The sequence below is a fragment of the Syngnathoides biaculeatus genome, chromosome 10, assembly GCF_019802595.1.
Source record: "Syngnathoides biaculeatus isolate LvHL_M chromosome 10, ASM1980259v1, whole genome shotgun sequence".
NCBI classification, from domain to species: domain Eukaryota; kingdom Metazoa; phylum Chordata; class Actinopteri; order Syngnathiformes; family Syngnathidae; genus Syngnathoides; species Syngnathoides biaculeatus.
The window spans coordinates 23,602,608-23,628,094 of record NC_084649.1 but is presented as its reverse complement, the minus strand read 5'-3'; the positions used below and the strand labels follow the sequence as shown (position 1 = coordinate 23,628,094).

General features: G+C 45.0%; 1 protein-coding gene across 1 annotated transcript in view; it reads right to left on the bottom strand.

The window, feature by feature from the left end:
* tead3b (TEA domain family member 3 b) overlaps positions 1-25,487 on the bottom strand; it is a 51,305-nt gene that overhangs the window by 7,844 nt on the left and 17,974 nt on the right. The window contains exons 2-9 of the mRNA XM_061832333.1: positions 23,239-23,473; positions 10,151-10,215; positions 6,475-6,537; positions 6,254-6,316; positions 2,615-2,626; positions 1,583-1,708; positions 1,445-1,488; positions 1,204-1,260 (exon numbers count right to left, since the gene is read on the bottom strand). Coding sequence (XP_061688317.1) covers positions 1,204-1,260; positions 1,445-1,488; positions 1,583-1,708; positions 2,615-2,626; positions 6,254-6,316; positions 6,475-6,537; positions 10,151-10,215; positions 23,239-23,473 — 665 coding nt within the window. The remainder of the gene's footprint in view (positions 1-1,203; positions 1,261-1,444; positions 1,489-1,582; positions 1,709-2,614; positions 2,627-6,253; positions 6,317-6,474; positions 6,538-10,150; positions 10,216-23,238; positions 23,474-25,487) is intronic.

The window sequence follows — 25,487 nt, the reverse complement described above, 5'->3', positions numbered from 1 at the left end:
AATTATGCCTGTAAATATTTTCAATCATCCAGTAATTTTTCTCGACAGGGCATTGAATTAACGACAACGAGAACGCTCTGGTTGTCTCAGAAGACGTTTTGCCCAAGCAGACTTGATCAGTTTCTAAAACAAGGCTGACACGTAGCTTGTCGCATGAACTGATGAAAACTGCTCAGATGCATCTTTGATTTTTGCATATTGTTTTTGCTAGTCGCACGTTTTTGTCTTTTTTTCTCCCTGCTAGTCGCGGCAGTGCTCAGTCTTCACTATAGATAGAGTACAGCCTCGTTTCTCGAAGGTCCCCGTTCAGTTTTTCAACGAAAATTTCGAGATTTTTTTTTCTTCCGTTTCCGAACGAAAATCGGTATTCGAACACCCCGGGCATAACAGAACGCTCGCGGCCGGACCATCTGACCTACGACGCGCTTTGTCGCGAATTCCCACGCCGCCGAAACCCGGAAATATAACGTGCGCGGCTCAACCAGTTTACCCACCCACGACGCGCTTTGTTGTTGTGAATTCGAACGAACCCCCCCAAAAAACCCGGAAATAACATCGGTTGATTTGGTTTTCGTACAAATCGGTTCTCGGCGTGGCTTCTGGAACGGATTGCGGTCGAGAACCGAGGTTGTACCGTAATCGGCGGCTTGGGCATGAAGCGTCGCCTCCATGACGGATAACATAATTAATGCCTTTCCTGTTTATTAATTTTTTCTTCACACTCAAGGAATTCACGTGGTCATGTTCCTGTAGCTCCACCCCTAGTCGTCATGGTAACAAAAGCGCTGTGGCCTGTCCTGGTGAGCTGAGCAGCGGCTTCGAAACGGGCTAATTTCAGATAGACGGAAATAATGGCGTGATTCTTGATTTTCGGAAGTGTTTATAAGAAAGCAAGTCATAGAAATACTATTAGGATACCAGAAAAACTGTTTTGACTTGAAAAATAAAACAAAATGTCTGCTTTAACTGTGGTTTAGCAGTCGGGTGTCCAAGTAAGCGCGTGTTGCTGCACCAGCAAAGCGTAAGTCCACCTGCTTCGTAGCTTTCCAACCTTTCGTTTGGTTGCTTTTTTTTTTTTTTTTTTTTTTTTTTTTGGACTGATCAAATTTTAAATTCAATTTGGTGAAGGCAGCATACAAGAGGGAAAAAAAAAAAGTGTGTAGAAGTTAGTAGCGGTGCTTCGGCGCTTCAGGACGAACTTACGCATGGCTGGTGCGGCCAAGCCCAGGAGTCCGTCCCGGGTTGAGATCTAGAACCAGCCTGATGTGCAAAAACGTCATGCGTTAAACATGCTTTGCAATGCCGCCGATTTATGACTTGTCTCCTGTCATTCACCTGAAGCCCCCCCCACCCCACCCCCACACACACACACACTCCACACACACACTCCAAAACCCCACCCTTCGTGCCCCCAAATTTATAGAGGCAGTGGGGTTCTACTTACTCCTGAGAAGGTCCAGGTTGTCCCGGAATCGGCGCGGGCCAGAACTAGAGAATGACAAAAGGTTTTAAAGTTGTAAAAATAAAAAATGGGTGGGGGGGGGGCGGTGGGGGGAGCAGGAAAAGTGAAGGGTGGTCTCACTCTCCCTGGCTGGTAGGGGGCGGGGGGCATCGGCGGGAGATGATTCTTGATCATGCTCGGAGAGACGATCTGCGCCGACGACAGCGTCGCCATGTTCTGGAGGGCTTTGTCTTTGGACGCCTGATCCTACGGGGGTTGGGGGGGGGGGTGGAAGGAGGCCAATCAAGCACAAGGAGGGCGCCGGAATTTGCAGAGGACTCTGAAAGTGGGGTACACACGTGCTGACAATCGGGCCCGATTTGAGGATTTTGCAACGCGATCAAAAGTCAGGGACGGACCAATCGAGTTGATTTGGTGCATGGAGTTGGTCCATGCATACAATGTAAACACAAAAAGAACACCACGATATCACCCCCAGCCCACCCCCCACCCACCCCCGTGCCGTAGGTGGGGTGTGTCACATTTTAAGAATCGGGCAAGAGGTTTAAAATCGGTATGCGTACCCAACTTTCTAAAAGCAGTTGTATACTGGCGTTAGTGCTGCGAAAGAAAATGAAGGCGTTGCTAAAAAAGCACTTTTTCAGCCTTTGATCGTAAAGTAAAAACGCAGCATTGTCGCGGTCACCATGGAAACAAGGAAGATGCAGTAAGATGCTGTGGAGAGCAGCCTCATGAACAGTAGCATAGAAAATGATACTAGTTGATTCGTGTTGGAGTTTGAATATTTTTAGCTCAAATGATTTTGTTGTTATATTATTATGATGATTGTTATTATGATAATTATTATTATTATTATTATGTAGGTGCGTTACGCTATTTATGTCGTGACATTTTTGTCCCTTAAAAGTCGATAGCCCAAAAAAACAACAAAGCAGCACCTCAGCGAAGCAAGCGAGGACGCACAGCAGGTTTCAAAGCGAGGCCGGTTCCGAAGAACCACGCGTCGTTACGTGATAGCGGGCGGGGGGCGTGGGTGGGGTGGGGTGGGCGGGTGGGGGTGCCATGCCAGCAGAGGGCCATAAGGTAGGCGCGCCGATGCCGTTGATGCGAGTAGGGGAAGCGTAGCGTACGGCACGGGCGAGATTCACTTACCAAATTCATCGCCTAAAGCAAAACAAAAGGAGAAAAGAACCGTTAGTTCGTTGCACTGAAGCCGTCGGAGGAGTTTTGGGGGCCGGATGGAAACAGGTGAAAAGTCGTCGAATACATTCGTGTGGCATGGGAAATTAACCGATTTCACTGAATTCAATGCAAAAAAATATGAATCATCTACTCCAAATAATGAATCGTTCTTCATCTATCTTTGACAGGAACGTGTAGTTCAATGCTCTTCCACAAGATGGCAGAATATACCGCTATTACACTGAATCAGCACATTTGTGTGTAAATTAGGATGACATTATCATTATTGCAGTATATATCATTTTTGTGAAACGTTTTGTTTGGCAATGTGCAGTGACATTTTCTCCAAAGCAAAATTTGCGCTTTTGCTAAAAAACACAAATGTTATCAACATTGACAACCAAACGCTAGTGGCAATGATTACATTCAATTCAACCACACCAGAAGTAGCACAATGTCCAGTAAATGGAAGCTAAAAAATTTATTTACGTGTGTCGTTACGCTATGCTTACATCAAGTAAAATGCATCCATCCATTATCTTTGCTGCTTATCCTCACGAGGTCTGCGGGGAGTCCTGGAGCCTATCCCAGTTGTTAACGGGCAGGAGGCGGGGAACACCATAAACTGGTTGCCAGGCAATAGCAGGGCAAACAATCAAACCTAGGGGCAATTTAGAGTGTCCAATTAATGTTGCATGTTTTGGGAATGTGGGAGGAACCCGGAGTGCCCGGAGAAAACCCACGCACGCTCGGGGAGAACATGCAAAATCCAAACAGGCGGGGCCGGGATTGAACACAGGGACCTCAGAACTGCGAGGCCAACGCTTTACCAGCTGATCCACCGTTCCGCCCATTTATTTTTATTAATAACGTTATTTTAACTCATTTATGGAAAGGCTGGGAGTTATTTTGTAGCACACACCATTTTGCTTCGACTGCCAGCGGATGCGATTGATCGATTCAACACAGAATTCAGAACAATCAATACATTACATCGATTATTACAACCATCCACTTTGAGAACTACAATATTTTGCATCAAAGGAGAAAAAAAAATTGCATAAATGTTGGTATTTGCTTTGAGTCTTCACAGCAAATGATAAAACTGCAAAATAAAAAAATTAGAAAAAATATATATATATGTATATATATATATATATATATATATATATATATATATTTCTGAAAATATTTTACTATAATGCTTTGTTTCACTAAATGGCATAAAAGTGGGATTTTTTTATGTGAATTGTCGAAAAACAGATTAGGATAATGTAACTATAAAGTAAAAAGCTGATGCAGGTTTATGATGTAATATTAGTGGTCAATATTTGGAGAGTTAAGAATATTTGTCATACATTTTGTGCACGTCTTGTTACTGTCAAAAGCCACAAAATGGGAACAAAAGCTAAGTTAAGGAATTAATGATATCTTGGTGTGACGAAACCCCTCCCCACACAAACCTGTAAAATGTAGATCGGACATAATATACATAAAAATGTGGTGTACGTTTGAATATGCTGCAAGGGAAATGAACATATGAACATTTTTGGTTTACCAAAGAAACAATGTTGCATGTTCAACATGTTCATTTTCATTTTGATGGCCTTATTTTTCTTCTGTTATTTTTCAAATCATACATAGTATTAAATACTTTACAGTAAAAATCTAGATGTCAAAGTAGTCTACACATTTGCGAGCACTGCTGTATTACTTGCAAGTAAGTAATAGATTACTGTCATGTATCGGCTGTGTGAATGTGATTTTATTTTAGGGGTTGACAAATGAAAAACTGAGGAGAGAGACCAGAGGAAGAATTTTTGTGTGTATCTTTACAAACAGGACATTACAAACATGAACAAGAGGAGCTAGAGGGGTCAGAGGAGAGGGAACGTAGACAAGTCTCAGAGGTTGAAGAGCATGCTGCACAAGCGTGAAAGGCAAAAGCTTCTCACGGGCTCCTCGTTGCGGCGCGTGTTGCAGTCGCTTTCGTTAAGGCAGCCTATGTTATGCCTTTTCTCTGCAGCTTAAAACTCAGAACCGAGAGCCAAGAACTCAATGGGGTTATCCGCTCTCATGCAAATCAGCCAACGCTCGCCACGCCCCCTCTACTGCGTGTTGTGACAAGGCCTACGTCTTCGGCTACCGTGACGACACGGGAAAAGTAGCTTGGAACGAGACAGAGGCAAGCGCTTGCGAAGACACGAAAAGCATCGCGTTTTTTTTCCATTCCTGAACGCAGCACTCGATCACCTATCAGTATTAGTGTTGTTGGTATTAGGTACGTTATAGCAACAATGACAAATTGAAAAATTGTTTTGTTTTGTTTTGTTTTTTTTTTTTTTAGGCAGCCCACAAGAGATTTATTTGATTGGGTGGGCAAGCAGTCCAGAAAACCATATTTTTATGGAGGAGATGGTCTTTTTACAACATTTTAACGTTTATAATGTATTATATTCACGGTCTAGGTGTTTGTTTGCTTTTTGTTTTTTTAAATAATATCATTTACCGTTATTCCAACTTCTACTGTGTTCGCTTAAGTTAGTGACTGCGTACAGCAGGGGTGTCAAACATTTTTGTCACGGATCACATTTTACTTACGGTTCCCCTCGGAGGGCGGTTATGATTGTGAAACCATAAGAATTTTTATCAAATTTACATATGAAATTTATGAACTCGTTTTGGAATCACAAATGGAGATTAATGTTTTTTCTTTTAACTATTGTTTGGTGACACACAAATGCTTGTAATATCTCAACGTTATCATTTATGATATGACAATTTGAAATTTTGAAACAGATTTTAACAAAAGTAATGAAAATTGATACATATGATTTGCCTTTGCGGGCCACATAAAATCATGCGGCGGGCCGGATCTGCCCCCCCGGGCCTTGTGATGGACACCTTTGGTGCACAGTCTAACTTGCATAGAAATATGGATTACTTCGGAGCACAAGCATTACTTGCTTACGCAAAGTCAAATACTTCAACTTTGTTTCGCCCGAGACAAAAAGCTGCTTGTGCATTGTGCCATCGCCATCTAGTGGCCCGGGGTGCAGTTGACAACTTTTTGACAAACATTGTGCATGACCAGGGATCGTGCTGACAATACAGTTAAAGCATCGGTTCTCGAATGTCCCCGTTCTGGAACAAATCGGTTCTCGAACGAAAATTGCGTTTTTTTTTTTGCTTCCGCTTCCGTTTTCGAACGAAAATCGGTACTTGAACGCCCCCTGACAAAACCCGGAAATAACACTACGCGCGCGGCCAGACCAGCTGACCCACGACATGATCCATTTGCGTGAAACTTTGACCCATTACGACTTCTTGTAGAAGTTCCGGTTCTGCTGTCACTTTAGGAATGGAACAAATTTAAAAAATAGTTACAGGGAGGTGTTAAAAAGCGCTTCTTGTCTAACCACGGCATGCAAGACCATTTTCTTTTGTCCAATATTCCTCAATAAAGCAGGAATTAGTTCAACTCAAAACATTATTTTGTCGGCCAAAGCTTGCGTCGGATTCACCTAACGCTAGGATCCTAGCGAAGTGGTTAGTGCAAAGCCAAGCCAACTGGTCCAGCCCCGGTTGAGCCCGCCGTGAAGCGCATACCTTTAGCTTTGACTGGATCTCGCGAGATTTTCTCCGGGCGAGAACCTGCAAGTGGCTAGAAACCTGCACAGAAGAATAGCCAAAGAGGGAAGGAAGGAGGCAAAGGAGAGAGAAGACAAGAAGAAGAAGAAGAAGAAGGGAAGAGAGAAGCCGTAACCAAAAGAGGAAAGAGACGCCCAGTCAGTGTCGCCAGAGAGGCGGGGCAGGTCGCCATCACCTACCTTGATACCCGCCTGGTATTCGCGAACTTTCTTCCGTGCTAACACCTGTATGTGACTAGACACCTAAGGGGGTGTGAGAGAGTTTTTGAGCACAAAAAACACAACATGCATTAGGATGCATGCACGCGCACACACACGGAAGCACAACCTCAATCGGTACAGTGGAACCTCTGAAGTCGGGGGAGTCGAAAGTATTGCCGAGGCGAGATCTTACCAGATTCAGCCCGGTCGGCATCTGAGGCAGGAACTGCTTTATCTACAGTATACCACATCGTTCAAATAGGACAATTCCCTTTTTTTACTCTTGAGCGGAACATTTGGGTTATCCGTCATGGCAGAGGTTGAATGAAATCAGGTCTGCCACATAAATCTCATAAATCGGCCAATGCGAGTGTGGCGTAAACGGACACATTGGATGTACCTTGTCAACAGCAGTGACGTGCGGCTATCGCACGAATATCCGCTCGTCAAACAAATGTGAGCGTTCATCTGAGATGTCACGCTGTGGCGACCCCTAACGGGACAAGCCGAAAGAAACGCACCTATATTTAAAGGGAAATTCGGGTGGTTTGGATCAACAATGTATCCAATAGGTCATGTCATATGTACTGTATCTTGACAATGTAACGTTAATCCTCTCGCATTTAATTGTGTTTTGTGAAGATTTTTATCGACAACTACGAATTTTCAGGGGCGGCGCCATCTTGGCGAGTCACGTGACCTAGGTGCGCGGATATGACATATGAGGTGCCACACCAAAGGCTTGATTACATGGGACACCGTTATGCCCAGCGCTGACTTCTCGGATTTATCCCCATCCGATCTTCCAGGCGGCGGAGGTCGTTAGTCCCAGACGCCGTAGCTAGGCTAAAGGCCTCCGACGGGGCTGAAGCTCGGCTAACGGCCTCCCCGGATGTCAAAGCTCGGCTTGCGGCCCGCCGTCGGAGCTCACTCATCAGACTCCGCGTCATTCCAGTCCAAAGAACCATCGGCGGCTGCCGGGGGCCTTTTGTTTACGCACTTATTTTGCGCGTAGACCTCCGAGTTATCAGACTCGGCGTCATTCCCCCCGAAGAACCATCCGAATATTCAACATTTACAGCCACAGTTAAAATCTGTAAGGAAGTATTCCAGCACCTTTCCGATGCCGATGCCGATACCGATACTGCTATTTCTCCATCAGATGAGGATAAACATTGTTGAATCAAACCACCGGAATTTCCCTTTAACGTACAGCGACAGCATAGATGATGGCTTCCGGTACAAATATGCTACCTCAGTGTGAGTCCATCATAAAACGAGAAAAACAACTGGCAACAGCGACTCGCGTAATAATAACGAGATAACGCTCGTTTAAATGGAAGAGACAACCCTCGGAGAACATTTTTTTTCAGTTTTGCAAATCACTTTTCAATGAGGCAGAGCGTGCGTGGACGACCAGAGAATGGAAAAATGGTAATGACTCTGAAGCAAGAAAGCGTTATGCTGGCTTTTCTGCTTTTGTTCTCGTCGGGGTCGCAGGTGAGTTGGAAACGATCCCAGATAGCTTGTGGCAAGAGAAGCGAGCCGCACCCACACGATTGCAGAGGAACATATAGACGAAGAACCGCTCGCGTTCACACCTACGGCCAATTTAGCGTCTTCAACGAACATAGCATGCGTGTTTTTCCCCAAATGTTGGAGGAAGCCACTTTCGCACACAGAACCTCAAAACCGTGGAGGCGACGTGCCAGCTGAAATCGACCAAAAGAACAGAACGTACGCTTCACATCAAACTCAGGGGTGTCGAGGATTCATTCAAAGAGATTCGCCTACCAAGTGCACGCAGTGGTCACTAGTAACCCTATCCGACATCAAAATGTTTTAATGTCAGAATGAAAATTTTAAAACATTAACTTGACAATTAGCTGCACTTTTGTGTGTCCCATCTCAGAGTTTCCACTGTATTTGCACGCACACACACACACATACATATATAAATATATATATGTACACATATATATATATATATATATATATATACATAGATATATATATATATATTACACACACAGCTCATGCAAAACAAATGGAATCATATTACTAGTACATAGTACTGCATATTACTTGTACATAGTACTCCATTAGAAACACCATGAGACACATTTTCTGTCAACAAATGCGGCTGACAGCCTGAATATTACAAAGTAGAAACAGTCAAATCGATCTTTTCAAAACACAAATTAGCTGGGAATGTGCCTTTTGAAAAGTATGTTCCTATTTAATACAGAAAATGAATCTGCAAGGTACAAGGGCGCCATGAAATATGAGATGTCGTTTGCATGATTAGAGGACCCAACTGAGCTCATTTCAAAGCGAGAAGCAGTTTGGCAGATGGTGAACAGTTTACTGTCAAATGAAATTCAGAATTTAGAATTGCAAAACAACCACGTAAATTGACATCGCAGCCCATTTAGCTTAATGACAAACAGTGAAAAACACCATAGACGGGCGAATGAATAGCAACAGGATATACAGTGTTCTTTATCCTCTGCGAAGAATGACTGATAGTGTGGCTTACTGAGCAATTGTGAGCATGTAAATCCCTTTGTCTCAATTGTACTGCCCCCAGGTGGCCATGGTGCGCACACCGAAAGAAGCAGCACAATGTCCATTGAATTGAACCCCACTCCCCACCAAAAAAAAAACTTGTCAAAAAGTTATTTACATTTGATTATATAATTTCTATATGTTCATAAAGTGCACTGTTACATAGTGCTATTTTTATTATTTACAAAAATCGCACTCACAATCACACCTAGGGGTAATTTAGAGCGTCCAATTAATGTGGCATGTTTTGGGATGTGGGAGGAAACCGGAGCACCCGGAGAAAACCCACGCAAGCACGGGGAGAACATGCAAACTCCACACAGGCGAGCCAGGATTGAACCCGGGACCTCAGTACTGTGAGGCCAACACTTTACAGCTGTGCCACCGTGCCGCCCTAAAGTAAAATGTTACACTATAATTAGATTTTCTTATTAAAAACAATGCAAAAGGGGTTTTGTGTTTTTGAGAGTCTGGAACAAATTCATCCATCCATTTTCTTTGCTGCTTAGCCTCACTAGTGTGGTGGGAAGTGCTGGAGCCTATCCCAGCTATCAACGGGCAGGAGGCGCGGTACACCCTGAACTGGTTGCCAGCCAATCGCAGGGCACATAGAGACCAACAGTCGCACGCACAATCACACCTAGGGGCAATTTAGAGCGTCCAATTAATGTGGCATGTTTTTTGGGATGTGGGAGGAAACCGGAGCACCCGGAGAAAACCCACGCAGGCACGGGGAGAAAATGCAAACTCCACACAGGTGGACCGGGATTGAACCCAGTTCCTCAGAACTGTGAGGCCACCGGAACGAATTCATGACATTTTCATTCATTTCAGTCGGGAAAGATGATTTAACGGAAGGAATGAAAATGGCATCTCCAGGCATCACTGTATGTGTTGAGTTGCAGGAGTGAAATAATTTGGATTTTTCAACCAAATTCTCCTTTTTTGAGATGTCAATATACTAAAAAAAAATATGAGAATAATGTTAGATTATGATGTTATTCGTTTTGAATTTCATCTATGCTGGTGTTTCGTGTCATTGTGTCAATTCATAGAAAACACCCAAAGAAGACTTGTGACTATTTACCTGCTTCCTTGTGCGAGTTTTCCCCGTCCTCAGTTTGATGTAGCGCGCTATCAATTCATTACGACCTGCGTGCAGACAAACGCAAACTCGTCAACATCGATTGAAAAAAAAAAAAAAACATGTGACAATAACCGACATCGGACAGAGGGTGGCGCTTTTGTTACTTTAAAAAAAAAAATGCATGTCAAGAAACGCTTTGACCTTTCCCAGTACAGACGGCGGAGCAAACACTTTGTCACGGGGTCGCAGGCCACAATAACACCTCTGTTCCCCCACTTGGGAAGCAAAAAAGGTCTTTAAAAGCGGACGTCACCGAGCAGGTTCTCTCCTCGACGGTCTGCGGCCTAAATACCGACAGGGAGGACAGAACGGACATCACATCCACACGAGACATTCTGCACAAACTGTTTGCGCGTCTATTTCGGGCACGTGTGGTTTCCCTCATGTTTCTACTGCATGCGACTTGCTGAAGACACGATTATGTTGGCTCGGAGTTGTGCTTCATCCCAAGTCGTGCAAACTTGGGTTTGAGCAGTTTCGAGAGGGGCTTGGACGGCAGAAACTGGCACACGTGGAGTCACTGAAAGCAGGGTCCTGGCGTACCGACAACCGAGATAAATTTGAGCATTTTTCACCCCTTCCGAGCCGGCAGTGTCGAATGTGGACGATTATCCCGAGTGATTACCATGTGGCGTGGGGTGTGTTAAAAGTGATTGATCCGCTAGGGCAGGGGTGTCAAACTCACTTTTGTCCCGCTGCCCCTGAGAGGGCCATTATGACTATGAAACCATAAAAAATCTTTCATCGCCTCCCATCATGTTTACCTATAAAATTTATGAACTTGTTTTAGAACCAATAATCCAGGGTAACTATTATAGTTTAGTAACACAAAAATGCTTGAAATATCTCAGCGTTATCATTTCTGATATGACAATTTGAAATTTTGGTACACATTGCAACAAAAATCATAGAGTTGGTACACATGATTTATCTTCACGGGCCACATAAAACCACGTGGCGGGCCTGATCTGGCCCCTGGGCCTTGAGTTTGACACCAGTCTGCTAGGGAAATACTTGGGGCTCCAAAGAGTCTGACTAATCTCTCTTTTTGTATTTTCTGGCACGCTGGATGTTGCGATCGTTTTGGACATGGAGAGGTCCGGGGGAGACAAATTGATCAGCAATAAATCAACTTTTATGAACAAATTATGACGTATCATTCAACTCCAGAGTGGCCAAAGAACTCCCGTAATTTACCGGCCCTGTTAACGCTGTGCTAGCGTGTTGCTGCTGTGTTACTGGCGTGTGTCAGTGATGTTTACCGGTAAGTTTTATTTGAACCGGCCGCCTGTTAGTGTTAGCGCTAGCTTTAGCACAGCGCTACCTAGCATTAAACTCTTTCTGCGTACAGTCTCTCTTTGTAAATATCTCGTGTTTCAATGTGGGCACTTGTGGCTTTTACACAGCTGCGGCGTACGTATGTACCAAATGGTATTTCCTTTAAAAATCCACTCGGTGAGGCTTATAACCAGGTGTGCTCTCTAGGCCGGGAATTACGGTAAATAACTAACTGGTTGAGTTAAGAGGACAAATGAAGCACAAATTGTCACGTTGGCAAAACTGACAACACAAAATTCAGTGGAACATTTTTCCTGGCAGCAAGATTATAGCGCACATATTTTTATAACTCCACATTCGTCTGAATTCAGCCACTCAAAATGTTTTTACATTCAGATGTCCTTCATCCTCCACGAAAGACGACAAATTGTTCTAGCGTTTTAAGCAAAGCAAGACATTTGTGGATATCAGTTTAGACTCGGGGAAACACAATTCGCCTGATTTTCCGACATGTTTTGAATTTAAGTCTCACGCGGTTATTCCCGAGAGTGCCTTCAGCACTGTTTGAAATCCGAAAACGCTCTGAAGCCCGGCAAAACCTCAAAACACGAGACCGGGATCGATTGCCCACAACCATTTTCAGGTTTTCAAAATCAGAACATGCATGGATCCAAACGTGGGAATATAAAATATGCAAATTAATAATTAATCTATTTAAATTGGACGTTTAATGGAAATCTTTTTTTTTATAATCTATATATTGAAACAATCTGAACAGAACATGACAGATAGGAAATACTTGCAAAGCCAAAGTGATAGTAATAAAAAGTAATAACAATAAAAGTATTTTTCTAAGATTATTTGTGTTTTTGAACCATATTTGACTAAAATAAAACATTTTCATCCCAATTCTAAGGCACAACACTTAAATAAAAGTCTTTGTACAAAGAGGTATCGTTGGATCTGGAATGTGATGTTAAGTCATTGTCGAAAATGCCGCCCCCGCAGACACATCGTGACGGGAAACGGGGTCGTCTTTGTTCACCCACTTTTTTAGCACACGGCCTCCAGAGGGCCCCGCGTCTCGCAGTGACCATAAAAGTACGGGACTGCCTGCCCGATACCCTGCGAGCGCCGCCCCCCACTCCTCCCCCCTTTTCCGCCCGGGGGCCAAAAAGGATGGACACGCCCTCTCCGGCGCCTCCGCATTCCTCGCATTCCTCCGAGCCTGACACATCTGTGCGAGCCAGTTTGATTGGCCCGGGCCTGCAAACACAGCCGGAGCTCGGTGAGCCGCACACAAACACGCACTTTTAGCGGGCCGGGGGGGTTACATCAGGGGTTACGGTCGGGGTGAGGGCCACGGGGCTGCTGGGGTGGAAGGTCGACGGTTGAGGGCGGTGGGGAAGAGGGCGAGGGGGCCAAAGGGGCAGCTGATGCTGTAACTCTTGGAGGCTAACACAAAGCCGTCACTGTCTCTGCCAACAACTGCCACCTGGTCGCAGAGGAGGCGGACGCCCCCCCCGGCCCAAACCGACACCACCGTGTGACCCGGCACCGAGCTGACGGCAACACCTGCCGCCGACCGTCCCGGCGGAGGGCGGCAGAGGGAGAACGACGCCAACTGTCACCCTCAATCTCTTCTGGCTAATCTGCGTCCAAACCGCAAACTTTTGCCACGAGTTGCACAAATGTTCAATTGCACGCCCATAGGAGGAAAAAAAATAATAATAATGACAAATTGTTGAATTTTAGAATTGCTCAAATTCACATCTGTCTCATCATTCAAATATTGGCTGCAGGCTTCCTCCGTGGAGTTTGCACGTCCTTTCTAATTTTGTGCGGACTTTATGTGGGCTTCACTTGATAGTTTTTGCAGCCCATTTGGTGGCAACAAAGGAGCTACCTGTTGAAGTGAGTTGCAGAGCTTCATTTAGAAAACATGAGGCCTTAACCGGCATAATTGTGGCACCTACAAATGATTGATGTATTGTACAGTGTAAACCATTAACTAAAAGTTGAATAAAGCGTCACAAGGGTCCGAGGAGTGCCGGAGCCAATCCCAGCTATAATCAGGTAGGAGGCGGGGCACACACTGAACTGGTCGCCAGCCAATCGCAGTACACAAAGACAGACAGCAGTCACCCTCACAAACACACCTTGGGGCAATTTAGAGTGTCCAATTAATGCTGCATGATTTTGGGATGTGGGAGGAAACCGGAGTGACCGGATAAAACCCCACATAAGAGCGGGGAGAACATACAAACTCCACACAGGCGGTGCCGGGATTGAACCCGGGTCCTCAGAACTGTGAGTCCAACGCTCCAACCAGTTACCCCACCGTGCTGCCATTGAAAGTTGAATATCTCAACTGCGAACTGGCAAGCGATTTTCCCGTGAACAGCCGGCCGCTAACTCGCACGCAACGGCCAGGCGCCACATTCACAGTGACACACACGCTTAAAGTCACTGATTTTGTAGCGTGAAATGTGAAAACGGTGACCTCAAATTGATAAAAAAAAAAAAAATTAAAAACGCCGCAAACATTTTTCTGTTTTTACTTGGCCCGCGGAGCCCAACTCGTTTCGGTAGTTAAGCAAGCCGGTAAACAAAATTCCAATTAAAACACAATGTCCTCGGCGGAGGTAGCTTTGGGAATCCTCTCCCAAAAAAGAAAAGAAAAAGATGCATGTACATCATTCGAAGAGCACAAACAGTACAAGGAGATAATCGTGAATGATTCACCTGGTGCTGTCAGAACAATGAGCCAGTAGGACTGGTTCTATGAGTCATTTTCATCAGAACGCACTGTTGCTGAGCGCGTGCGTGGTTTTTTGCGGGTGTGTGTGAGAGAGCGCGAGGGGTGGGGTGGTGCACAGCAGGAGTACACACACATACACGCGGGGGCCTGCTTCCGTGTCTTTCTGTTAACCTCCCCCCCCCCACCCCCCACCCAAACCCCGCCGGCTTCCCTCTCAGCTTTCCTCACAAGCCGCGCCCCCTTTCGCCTTCTTTTTTTCAACCGCGCCGCCGCTGGAATTTTCCACTTCCACGCTAAAATAGTCAGCAAAAAGGTAATCTCCTTTCACGCCCCCACCGCTCGCGGCTACCGTCTCCTCCCCACCCGAGTGCCTCTGCCCTCTTACCCACCCCCCCACCATCTCTCTCTCTCTCTCTCTCATAACATTGAGGTAATCCGAAATTGCTAGCATACTGCTCCGCAGTGACTGAAAACATTCCGAACATCTCAGCGAGGGGATGACGAGGGAAGCACACGGCCTGCGTCGTCATCACTACGGCCCTGCACAGGCGCTAGTTCTTGACCTTGCACACCTTTTATTACAACAACAACAAAAACTAAATTGTGATACATGCTTCCCTCAAGCACGAGGAACTTTATTAATTGGTTTTACTACCCAGAGTGCATTGCAGCAGCGAGAGCTGCACGGCTGATTGTATGTGTGTGCGCGTGTGCGTGTGTGTGCATGTGTGTAGGCGCTCGACACACCTGTCGGGGCCCGAAAAACGCAGGTGAGCAACATGTCAGCACAGCCCCAAAGCAAAAAAAGAAGACAGGTGACATTTTTTAATACTCCAAAACACACACACACACCCACAGACACTTCTGATCTGAACCCACACGGCGCGTAAAATTGCGCGACGGCAGGGATGAAAGCGTCCGAGTGTTTAATGCTGGAAAAATGTGCAACGGCCACAAGGGAAGTGAAATTTTCGCGGCTATAAATCTTTCGATGTTGAAAAGGAAAGGGACGACAATGCTCGGAGTAAAAGTCGACTCAGCATAATTAGCTTAGCCAGTTTTAATACTTAGCCCCCCCCACCCCCGCCACCAAATAAAAGAACAATGCACCAATACGTCATTTCTCACCATCGTAACCGATATGATTTAAATGAACCCTTTTTTCCCGAGGATGTTCGTCTGACGGTCGCTTCCTGTTTACATTTCGCAATAAACCCAAAGGGAGTTCCTGATGGATTTTTGCTGGGAATCCACCCACAAACTAAAACTAAAAGTTGTTTCCAGGAATTCCCAAAGCTGTTTTTAATCAGATTTTTCACATGCATACAACTACCCGAAATACTGTACATCCAAAATACAATTATTATAGATGTGTGTTATTTTATTTAATTATTTACACACAGTTATTGTACAGTTTCATGATGATGTGAATCTACCAAAACAAAAAAAAAAACGTAGTTGTCCCTTAACTTTTTCTTGCTAAAGAAGGCGTTGGCAACACCCTGCAGTATAGAGCTTCATGCACGTGACGTCACCATTTTCACGGCACCATATTGCCGGTCTAAAAGAGCACAGAGAGGTTTAACCTGTGGCCGCAACACGCTTCCGTGTACGGGGGCTGAAGCCTATCCCAGTGGTTTATTTTTTTTTTTTCCAAATATGCATTGGACTCATTTGAGAACAATGCATATTTAAAAAAAAAAAAATCTTTCACGGAGAGGTTTACCAAAGTTTAACTTTAGCTTCCGTGTACGGAGGAGTCGACTCGCTGCCTTTTTTTTTTTTCCAATCATAGTTAATGAATGCGAGTTTGTGTAAAAAACAGGGGTCATTTATTTAAATATTGGTATTTGTATTGACAAAAAAATCTATGTGGGATTTATTCTGGATTGAGAACAGATCCAGCCATGAAGTATTTGTATGCGTCCAGACTTTCCTACGCTCTTCTGTTTAAATCTCGACGACTTACTCGCCAGATCCATGTGTAGATCCAGTTGTCAAAGACAAGCGGACGCCAATTAACAGTCCAATTTCTTATCGGCGAAAACATCGACTTCACCATTAAATATGGATCCTCGATGCCAAGTGTCTCTCATTTTTCCACGTATCACCTTGTAAATGTTTAACGGTATTGGACAAAACTCTGGGCGTCGTGCTAGAAGACGTATTTTAGTGCCCTCTCCAACCGACTTAGCATTAAAGAATACTTTGCTTCACCGTCACTTCCAGCCAGTGACGTGATTTGATGACATAGGTGCACGAGCTCTATAAGGAACGAGGTGAGCAGTGGCTGATTGGGATGAGACAGGCCCGTCCCTTCAAAACAGGCTATCATTTTTCATCCTTGCGGTATCTTTGCTCCCACCTCCGTAAGAGCTCAACAGAGAATTTCTTCTGCTGCGAAACGAGCGGCGTTATTACGAACACGTGTGACTTATTACATCGCTTGAACTGGCCGCCACCCCGCCGACGTTATGGAAAAGACTGGCGATGCTACTGGGAAAGTCTAGACAACCGCGTGGAGCCGAAACGACACATGTAGCCGGGCCCTCTCGATAAGGCCGTGGAAATTTGAAGGCTTTCCCACCGAGCGAGAGGCGTCTGGGCAGAATGTCTGGAATTCACCACGGTCGTGGATGACTAGCGCGGGGAGAGAGTGAGATGGCAAAAAAAAAAAAAAAAAAAACGTAGTTGTTAACATTCCCTTAAGCCCGCGTCACGGCAGCTTCTAGACATCTGAGGTCATCGTCTTGCAAGGAGGTTTTAACTGGCCTCGGATGACTTGGTCGGTCTTGACGGTTTGTCGCTAAGGGGGTCTGGTTTTGCGAGCGCGCCGCCTCTTTGTCAACGCACCTTTGCACAATGTACACGTAACGGTGCCATGCTAAACAGGACAGGAGTGCTATTAAATCCTACTTAGCGAGGTTTGGCTTGGAAAAGTAAAAAAAAAAAAAAATTAAAAAGAAATGAAATAAATCACAGTCAGCTAAATTTCTCTCCAAGCTAACTAGCGTCATTTCAGGAAAGCTGTTGAATGTACGACAGAAAAAGGATTCAAACCAGAATCAGCAGAAATTAGCTTAAAAAAAAAAGCCAGCATTATGAACAATCAAGTCAAATGTTACAGTTAGGAGGCAGCTGGGTGGGCAAGTGATTAGCACAGGGGTGCCCAGGCTTTTTTACCCCAAGATACTACTTTTTCAAGCAGCCAGCCTCTCGCGACCTACCGATGGTTTGGGTTAATAATGATGATCATAATGATGCTCCCAAACCATTTTAAGGTTAATGTTATGTTGCTTCCTGTATTTAAAATACAGAATTATCTTTTTGTGCATCGTCATCCTCATCCTCATCCTGGATCAGGCTGTGCCAAGGTGGAATTTGAAAATGACACACCATCTCATCCTGCACTTTCTACTTTGGCTTCAGACCAGACCTTTCCCACTCGGAAAAAGAGAAAATCTTGTCCAGTTTAACCATTTTTTCTTCGATTATTCACATCCTCCGACAGTCATTGCATCTTAAAACAACAGCATTTCTTTTTAAACTTTCTCCATTAATATCGAAAGTAAACACAGGCAGGATGTCTAGCTCGTCTTTGCTCTACGTTGCCCAGACTATGTTGCTAACTAAAGCAGCGGTGGTGGACGCTTTCATTATAAAACGCTGCGTAAAATTACGAGTGTACATTTTTAAGAGCAGGGGGGAGCGGGTGTAAGGTAAACTAGGAAAAAGAGTGTGTGGCGGAGCAGCGGTAGTTGTTAGAGAAAGTTCCGTGTGCTGCCTAAAAGAAACCAGTGGCTTCTACTTTTCATTTTTTTACAATACGTATGTGAATTGTGCCGTTGGATGTAACAACCAGTCATCCCTCACTCATTGATCGACGCATTGAGCACCCCTGGATAGCAAATCTGCCTCAATGTTCTGAGGTTCATGGTTCAAATCTGAGCTCAGCTTGTAGCGTGGAGTTCGTACAGTATGTTCTCATATCTGTAGTTTCTCTGGTTGACGATCTTGGTGTGTTATATCCAAGTAAACTGCAGAAAACTAAACTTTCGACAATAATGGGGGGGGTGGGGTGGGGGGCCCTCTATGGTTTTGTGGTGTCCCTGCCATTGACGGCTTTGGAAGTCAAATATCTATGTTAAGTGGGAATGCCGGCGGTGAATGTTAATGAGGTGGACTTTTCCAGATCATTTGGTTGGTAGAATGGTGGTTTGCAGCTCACAGTTGAGAGGTTCGGGGTTCAAGTCCCGGTTTCATCCACTCATCCATCCATTTTGAAATTGATGGCAAAGTTTTAATGTGCCTCTCTATGCTTGAGTTCAACCAACCGAGAAAGTGAGGAAAAAAAAATCTCCGTCCTCAACAGTCTTTTCTGTTGCTCGCAATAAAGAAAAAGAGCTTGGCAGCGTTTCTGGTGCTGACTCGGCAAGTACCTCGCCATTAAATCAAGCAATAAAAGATGAATTGGTGTTTTTTTTTTTTCTTTTGTTTTTTTAATAAATTGCCAACATGAATAAACGATCCAACTGGATCAACGAGTTTTTCTTAGGGACTAGAAGTAATTAAAAGTTGAATATGTACAGTTTTAATACAAAACTTCAGTACATATAATTATAACATTGATGACCATCCATTCATTTTCTCTGCCACTTATCCTGTACAGGGTCTATCTCAGATGGCACCGAGCAAATGGGGGAGGGGAGCAACACCCTGAACTAGGAGCCCAGGGGTGCTCAATGCATTTCGGTCGATTGCGACTGCGTGCCGAGAAAAAAAAAAAACTTTAGTTCACGTACAAACAACGACAGAACAGGAAAACATGCTGTCAGTGAGCCCCCACCCTCCCACCCCCCTTTTAAGATCTCGCTTAAGAAATCTTATCAAACATGAGTATGGATGCTGCAGTAAAGAAAATAAAAATGTATCACTTTCATAAGGAATGGGAGGCGGTCAACTTTTTTACGATGTCATTTTCGAACTGCGTTTTGCCTGATCTGCCAGTGTAGCGAAATGCGTAGCGGCATTTTCGAACTGTTTATGGAAAATACGACGCCGACATTCTGCCCAAAAGCAAGCTGAGAATGAGAAAAGTGAACCAACTATAATCCCAACTGGCCGCACAGCAGTCATTTTTCGCACAATATACTTCAACAGCGAAAGCCGCCATCGAAGCGTCGTTCCGGGTTCATCACATCGTCGTTAATGACAAGAAGTACTTCCAAGACGGAGAGATATGGTAAAAGAGGCATAGCAGACTCGTTGTTCCGATCTTTTAAAAATAGGGCGGAAATATTATCTTCAATAAAATCTCTGCAGCTGTAAAGGAGTACAGTTACACGGCGCTGTGAAGCCATGACTGATGTGCGGAAGGAGATTGTGAGTGTTTCTCACCGCAGTTGGACGAATCCACAGACGGGAGTGACACAGCCCAGGTGTGCATTTTTATTCGTGTGCTGTTTAGTGATCATCAACGTGAACTCAATTTTGTGATTTCAGACTTTGTAGACCTAGAGAAAGCCTATAACTGAGTACCAAGAGAGGAACTGTGATACTGCATATGCAAGTTTGGTGTGGTGGAGAAATATGTTAGAATAGTACAGGACATGTATGAGGGCAGCAGAACAATAGTGAGGTGTGCCATCAGTGTGTCAGAAGAATTTAAGGTGGAGCTGGGACTGCATCAGGGATCCGCGCTGAGCCCCTTCCTGTTTGCGGTATAAACGGATCGGCTGGCAGACGAGGTTAGACTGGAATCCCCTTGGACTATGATGTTCGCAGATGATACTGTGATCCGGGAGGGCGAAGAGTGAAGCCCCAGGGAGAAGAGCTAGCGAGGGTGGACGACTTCAAATACTTGGGGTCAACAATACAGACCAATGGTGAGTGTGGTAAGGAAGTGAAGAAACGAGGTGATGGAACAGTTGGCGGAAGGTGTCTGGTGTTCTATGTGACTGAAGAGTCCCCGCGAGGATGTAGGGCAAAGTTTATAAAACAGTGGTAAGGCTGGCCATGATGTACGGATTAGAGACGGTGGCACTGAAGAAACAACAGGAAGCAAAAGTGGAGGTGGCAGAAATGAAGATGTTGAGGTCCTCTATCGGTGTGAGCAGGTTGGAGAGAGAGGGAGTATATTGGTAGAAGGGTGCTGAGGATGGAGCTGCCAGGCAAAAAAACGAGAGGAAGACCAAAGAAAAGGTGGACGGTTGTTGTGAGGGAGGACATGAGGACTGTGGGTGTTAAAGAAGATGCACGAGATAGGGTTAGATGGAAAAAGATGACACACTGTGGCGACCTCTAACGGGACAAGCCGAAAGAAAAAGAAGAACGTGAACTCAGATAGCTACAAAAAAAATGTTTATAGTTCATTACTTTGTGTTGTGCAATATTGGCCAATGTTGTAATGCAAGGCACATAAACGTACATTTACATAAAGATTCCTCAATATACTTTAAAATAAATATGTTTTGTATTTTTGTAGTGGGTCGAGCTTTGTGCCTTGGTCATTCTATTTCATCATTGGTCATTCTAAAGAAGGGAAAAAAAAAATATCAGCCAACCCAACCCCCCCCCATCCATCAATCGCGAGAGGCTGGATGCTTGAGAAGTAGATCTTGGGGTAAAAAAAAAATCTGGGCATCCCCGAAGTAGCCAATCAATCACAGCAATAATAATAATAATAACATACCGTCTCCAATAATATTTTGTCCAACCAAAAACCAACAAGGAATGTGGGCTCATCAGTAGAAAAATCCACCCAAGAGCGTTAAAATGAAAACTAATGCCTCTAAAATACACGCTCTGTCGGCTGTGATTGATGCTTTTTATGGCCGCATCGAATTCAATTTTTTCTGGGCTTGATGGACAATAATTAAAGGACAGGCGAGCACCGCTGGAAGGGGCTGGAAGGATGCGTTTCATTGTTGGAAATAACGTCATTTCAAACAGCCAGAGAGAGGTTTGCCGAAGACACGGCCCAGCGAATCAACAGTCGCCGCCGTGTGATAAAAATTTCCGACCCCGGAATCTCATTGGCCCAGATGCGAGTGAGGCGTCCGAATAAGTCGCGACTGATGCTTTTAATTCCCCGCACCTGGATGCCGCTCGTTCGACGCGGGGACGTGCCAAAACGGATCCATCTGGAGCTCCGCGGGACGCTCAGAGGTGCAACAGCTGCAATTTAATGAACGCGCCTTGCGTTTCCCGCGTCCTGATTCCCGCTGCGATAATTCGGCGGAAACGTCCTGCATCGAATTCAGCCCTCGAACAGAAGAGGAAAAGGGGGCAGGTGTAAATCAAGCAAAGAGATGCTTTCGAACAGCAAAAACCTGCTCCGAGTGCCGGTGCGACTGGAACAACCTGCCCCCGGGTCACAGCACGACGTGCACAGACTTGTTGAGGCTAGAGTGTAAAAAAAAAAAAAATATGTTTTGAAAATGGCTCTCATGAGGAAACCAGAGAAAAGAAATGCTCGAGATTTGCTTTGGTTAATACACGGTCCGTAGTTGTCACTCTGGTTTGCAAATTCATCTCTCATGCTCCAGATTACATTCAAATTAAAATTCAAAACCAGATCTGATGCAATTTTGAGTTTTAAGCTGACAAACTGATTGAACAAAATCAGGCCCTTAAGTCGGCTTTTGACAACATTTACAATCTGCGTGCAGTCGGGAGCTGTGAAATGAATTAAATTCATTCCAAACCCCACGGAATCCAACACTGACGATAAAATTTAACATGGTCAGATTCCTAATATGTATGTCAAATCTGATCTGCAATGTGTATCCAATGCCACAAATGTTCACACTAAACCAAATTGAAGCCAGATATGATTCTAAATCAATCCAAGACTCACGAGGCCAGTCTCAAACAGCTGTCAAATTTGAGCGTGAGCAGCACGAACAATCCAGTAAAGTCAATCCAGATGCAAATCCAATGTTGGCAATCACATGCAACATAATCAGGCACTTAAAAGTATTCAGGCTTATCTCCATCCATCAATCCATTTTCTTTGCCGCTTATCCTCACAAGGGTCACGGGGCGTGCTGGAGCCTATTCCAACTGTCAACGGGCAAAGGGTGGGGTACACCATGAACTGCCTGCCAGCCAATCGCAGGGCACATAGAGACAAACAGCACTCACAATCACACCTAGGGGATATTTAGAGTGTCCAATTAATTTGCATGTTTTTGGGATGTGGGAGGAAACCCACGCAGGCACAGGCAGAACATGCAAACTCCACACAGGCGGGTCTGGGATTGAACCCGGGACTTCAGAACTGTGAAGCCAACCAGCTGAGCCACCGTGCTGCCGAAGAAGCCCTAACATGAAACCACATTCAATGGAACCATTTGACATGGCGTAATTTCCGGCCTATAAACTGCGACTTTTTTCATACGCTTTCAACCCGGTTTATGCGGTGATGCGGCTAATTTGTCCATTTTTTCTACTGGCCGCAAGGGGGCACTCGAGCGGAAAAGCTTAGAGTGAGACCGGTGGAATATATGTGCCGAGGAAGTGACTTTTACCGGTCCGGCCCTGTTACAACTGCGCTAGCGTATTACTGCTGTGTCTCAGTCATTTTTACCGGTACGTTCTTTTTTTAACCGGCTATGTTAGCACGGCGCTAGCGTTAGCATTAACGCAGTGGTGCTAGCATTAGCCCGGCGGCGCTAGCATTAAACTATCTGTGTACCGTCTTTCTTTGTAACTATCTCGTGTTTCAATGTGGGCACTTGCGGCTTTTGCACAGCTGCGGCGTATGTATGTACCAAATGGTATTTCCTTTACAAATGTACCGGGTGAGGCTTATATTCAGGTGCGCTCTGTAGGCCGGGAATTACGGTACATCCCTGTCAAAGCTCGTCTGCGTTTGACTGCATTTTCCGCTGCGAGTGCGCCGATTAAAACCGTAAAGTCAAACCGACGACAGACTGCAGATTTGGTAGCAATTCACCAAAGTTGACCTGCGATCCGTTCGACTCACCATACATCTTGCCCTCGTCCGACAGGATGATCTTCCTGCGGCCGCACGGCGGGTAGATGGCGAGGGCCTCCTGGAAACTCTGCTCGATGTCCGGGCTCCACACCCCCTCGGCGTCGCCGTCGATGGCCTTGTCCTCGTTGTCCCCGCCGTCCAGCCCATCTTCTGGGCTTCCGTTGGCGCTCCAATCGTGGGACGCAATGGTGGCGACTCCCCCTGGGCCCGACCCCGAGCCCCACTACGAAAGGATCGGTAGGAGACCTGTGGGGGGGTAAGAAAAGAAAAACACTTAACTACATTTGTTAGAGCGGAGAAGTTTTACGTGATGGTCCACAAAGCATCATGAAAGTCCTCATTTATTTTTTTACCGAGAGGCTGACTTCAAAATAAAATGCTGATGCGAGAACACATGGTCCCAAGATGTTACAACGTAAGAGATGTTAACTACAGACGTGTATCATCAAAACCGAGATGACGACAGCCTCAAAGAAATATTTCACGTCCACACAAAAACACTTGAAAGTACAACAAAGAGGATTTGTTATGTGCGTGGAGGGTCAGAAATGTGAACATGAAAACGAGCCACCTCCAACACTAACGATCGCGTTCGTCACTTTCAACCCCGATGATATCATTTAGACAAAATTGGTGCATACTTAGAAATTGGAAAATGAAACCAAATTCAGTCCAGATGTGATTCAATTTAAATGCAACATTTAATCTGTAGTGGGATGTCAAAATCTATGAAATTGTAACCCAATTTGCAAAATCTGCTGTGTGTGTGTAGGGTCAAAATCAGAATTAAATCCAGATCTGATCCAATTACAACCAAACATTGCCAGAAAATATCTCGATTTAATGTTGTCATCTTGGCAACATTTTCAAACATCAACAAATGATAAAATCAAACTCATTGCATATTGAACTCGATTTTACTTGACCTTCTTATATAACACGACCGGGCAACTATCCATCAATTTTCTTAGCTGCTTATCCTCACGAGGGTCGCAGGAGTGCTGGAGCCTATCCCTGCGGTCAACGGGCAGGAGGCGGGGTACACTCTGAACTGGTTGCCAGCCAATCGCAGGGCATATAGAGACAAACAGCCAATCGCACTCACAATCACACCAAGGCGCAATTTAGAGTCTCCAATCAATGTTTTTGGGTTGTGATAGGAAACCGGAGAAAACCCACGCAGTCAACGGGGATAGCATGCAAACTCCACACAGGCGGGTCCGGGATCGAACCCGGGACCTCAGAACTGTGAGGCCAACGCTTCCCATCTGAGCCACCGTGCCGCCACCAGGCAACTAAATCTTAGCAAATTTTGTTCCGGTGAGTTATGTAAATGCAAGGTAAGATATTTAAACATGAAACCAAATTCTATTCAGTTCTCATCTAATCTCAAGTCAACACCGAGTATCCTGTTTAACAGGATTGCGACTAAAATCTGCTGACTCTTATCAGATTTTGACATCATTTGTTATAGAGTTAATATTCAAACATATTCGGTCTAGATCTGATCCAAGAAAGCAAGCACGGCGAGGATCATTTGCGATTGTCAATGTGCTGCGTTCTATCTCATCCGTCCTCCGTTTACATCTGGTTATCTCCCTTCACGCTAAACAGAAGGATTCCATGACAGATAATTCCTCAGATGTTCTGTCTTTGCATTGATGAATGAAAATAAATCCAAGATAGACCATGAAATGAACTTTAAAGAGCTCACTAATCAGGACTGGCCTCGGAGAATGTCTGTGGTCTCGCAACTGTCGGAACTGTGTCTCAATGCGGTCGGATCGCGGCCGACGGCGAGCAGAAAGTGTTTTTCAAGCTGCCTCGGCAGCCTCGCATTGTCTCTCAGATGGAAGTCTATGAAGTAACCACGAGACCACCACCCCCCCCCCCCCCGAACCTTCTCTCTCTTCTTTTTGCAGATGCTCCTGAGTAGGAGAGATGAATAAGAAATGATCAATGTTTCTGGTAATGATGATTGGTCCTAATAGAAATGTGATTTCTCCTCGCTTGTGTGAAGCTTCAATGCGGAGTCTTCCGTGAACCTGACTTGATTTTTTTTTGACCGTGGGAGGAAGCTGGAGTACCCGGAAAACAAAAAAAAAACCCACGCAAGAACAGACAGAACATGTAACCAATCAGTGCAGAAAAAGACGTTCGAATCCAGAACCTCAAAAACTGTGAGGCATACGTGTTTACCAATTGATAACCACAAATGGAAAAATGAAAAAAACAAC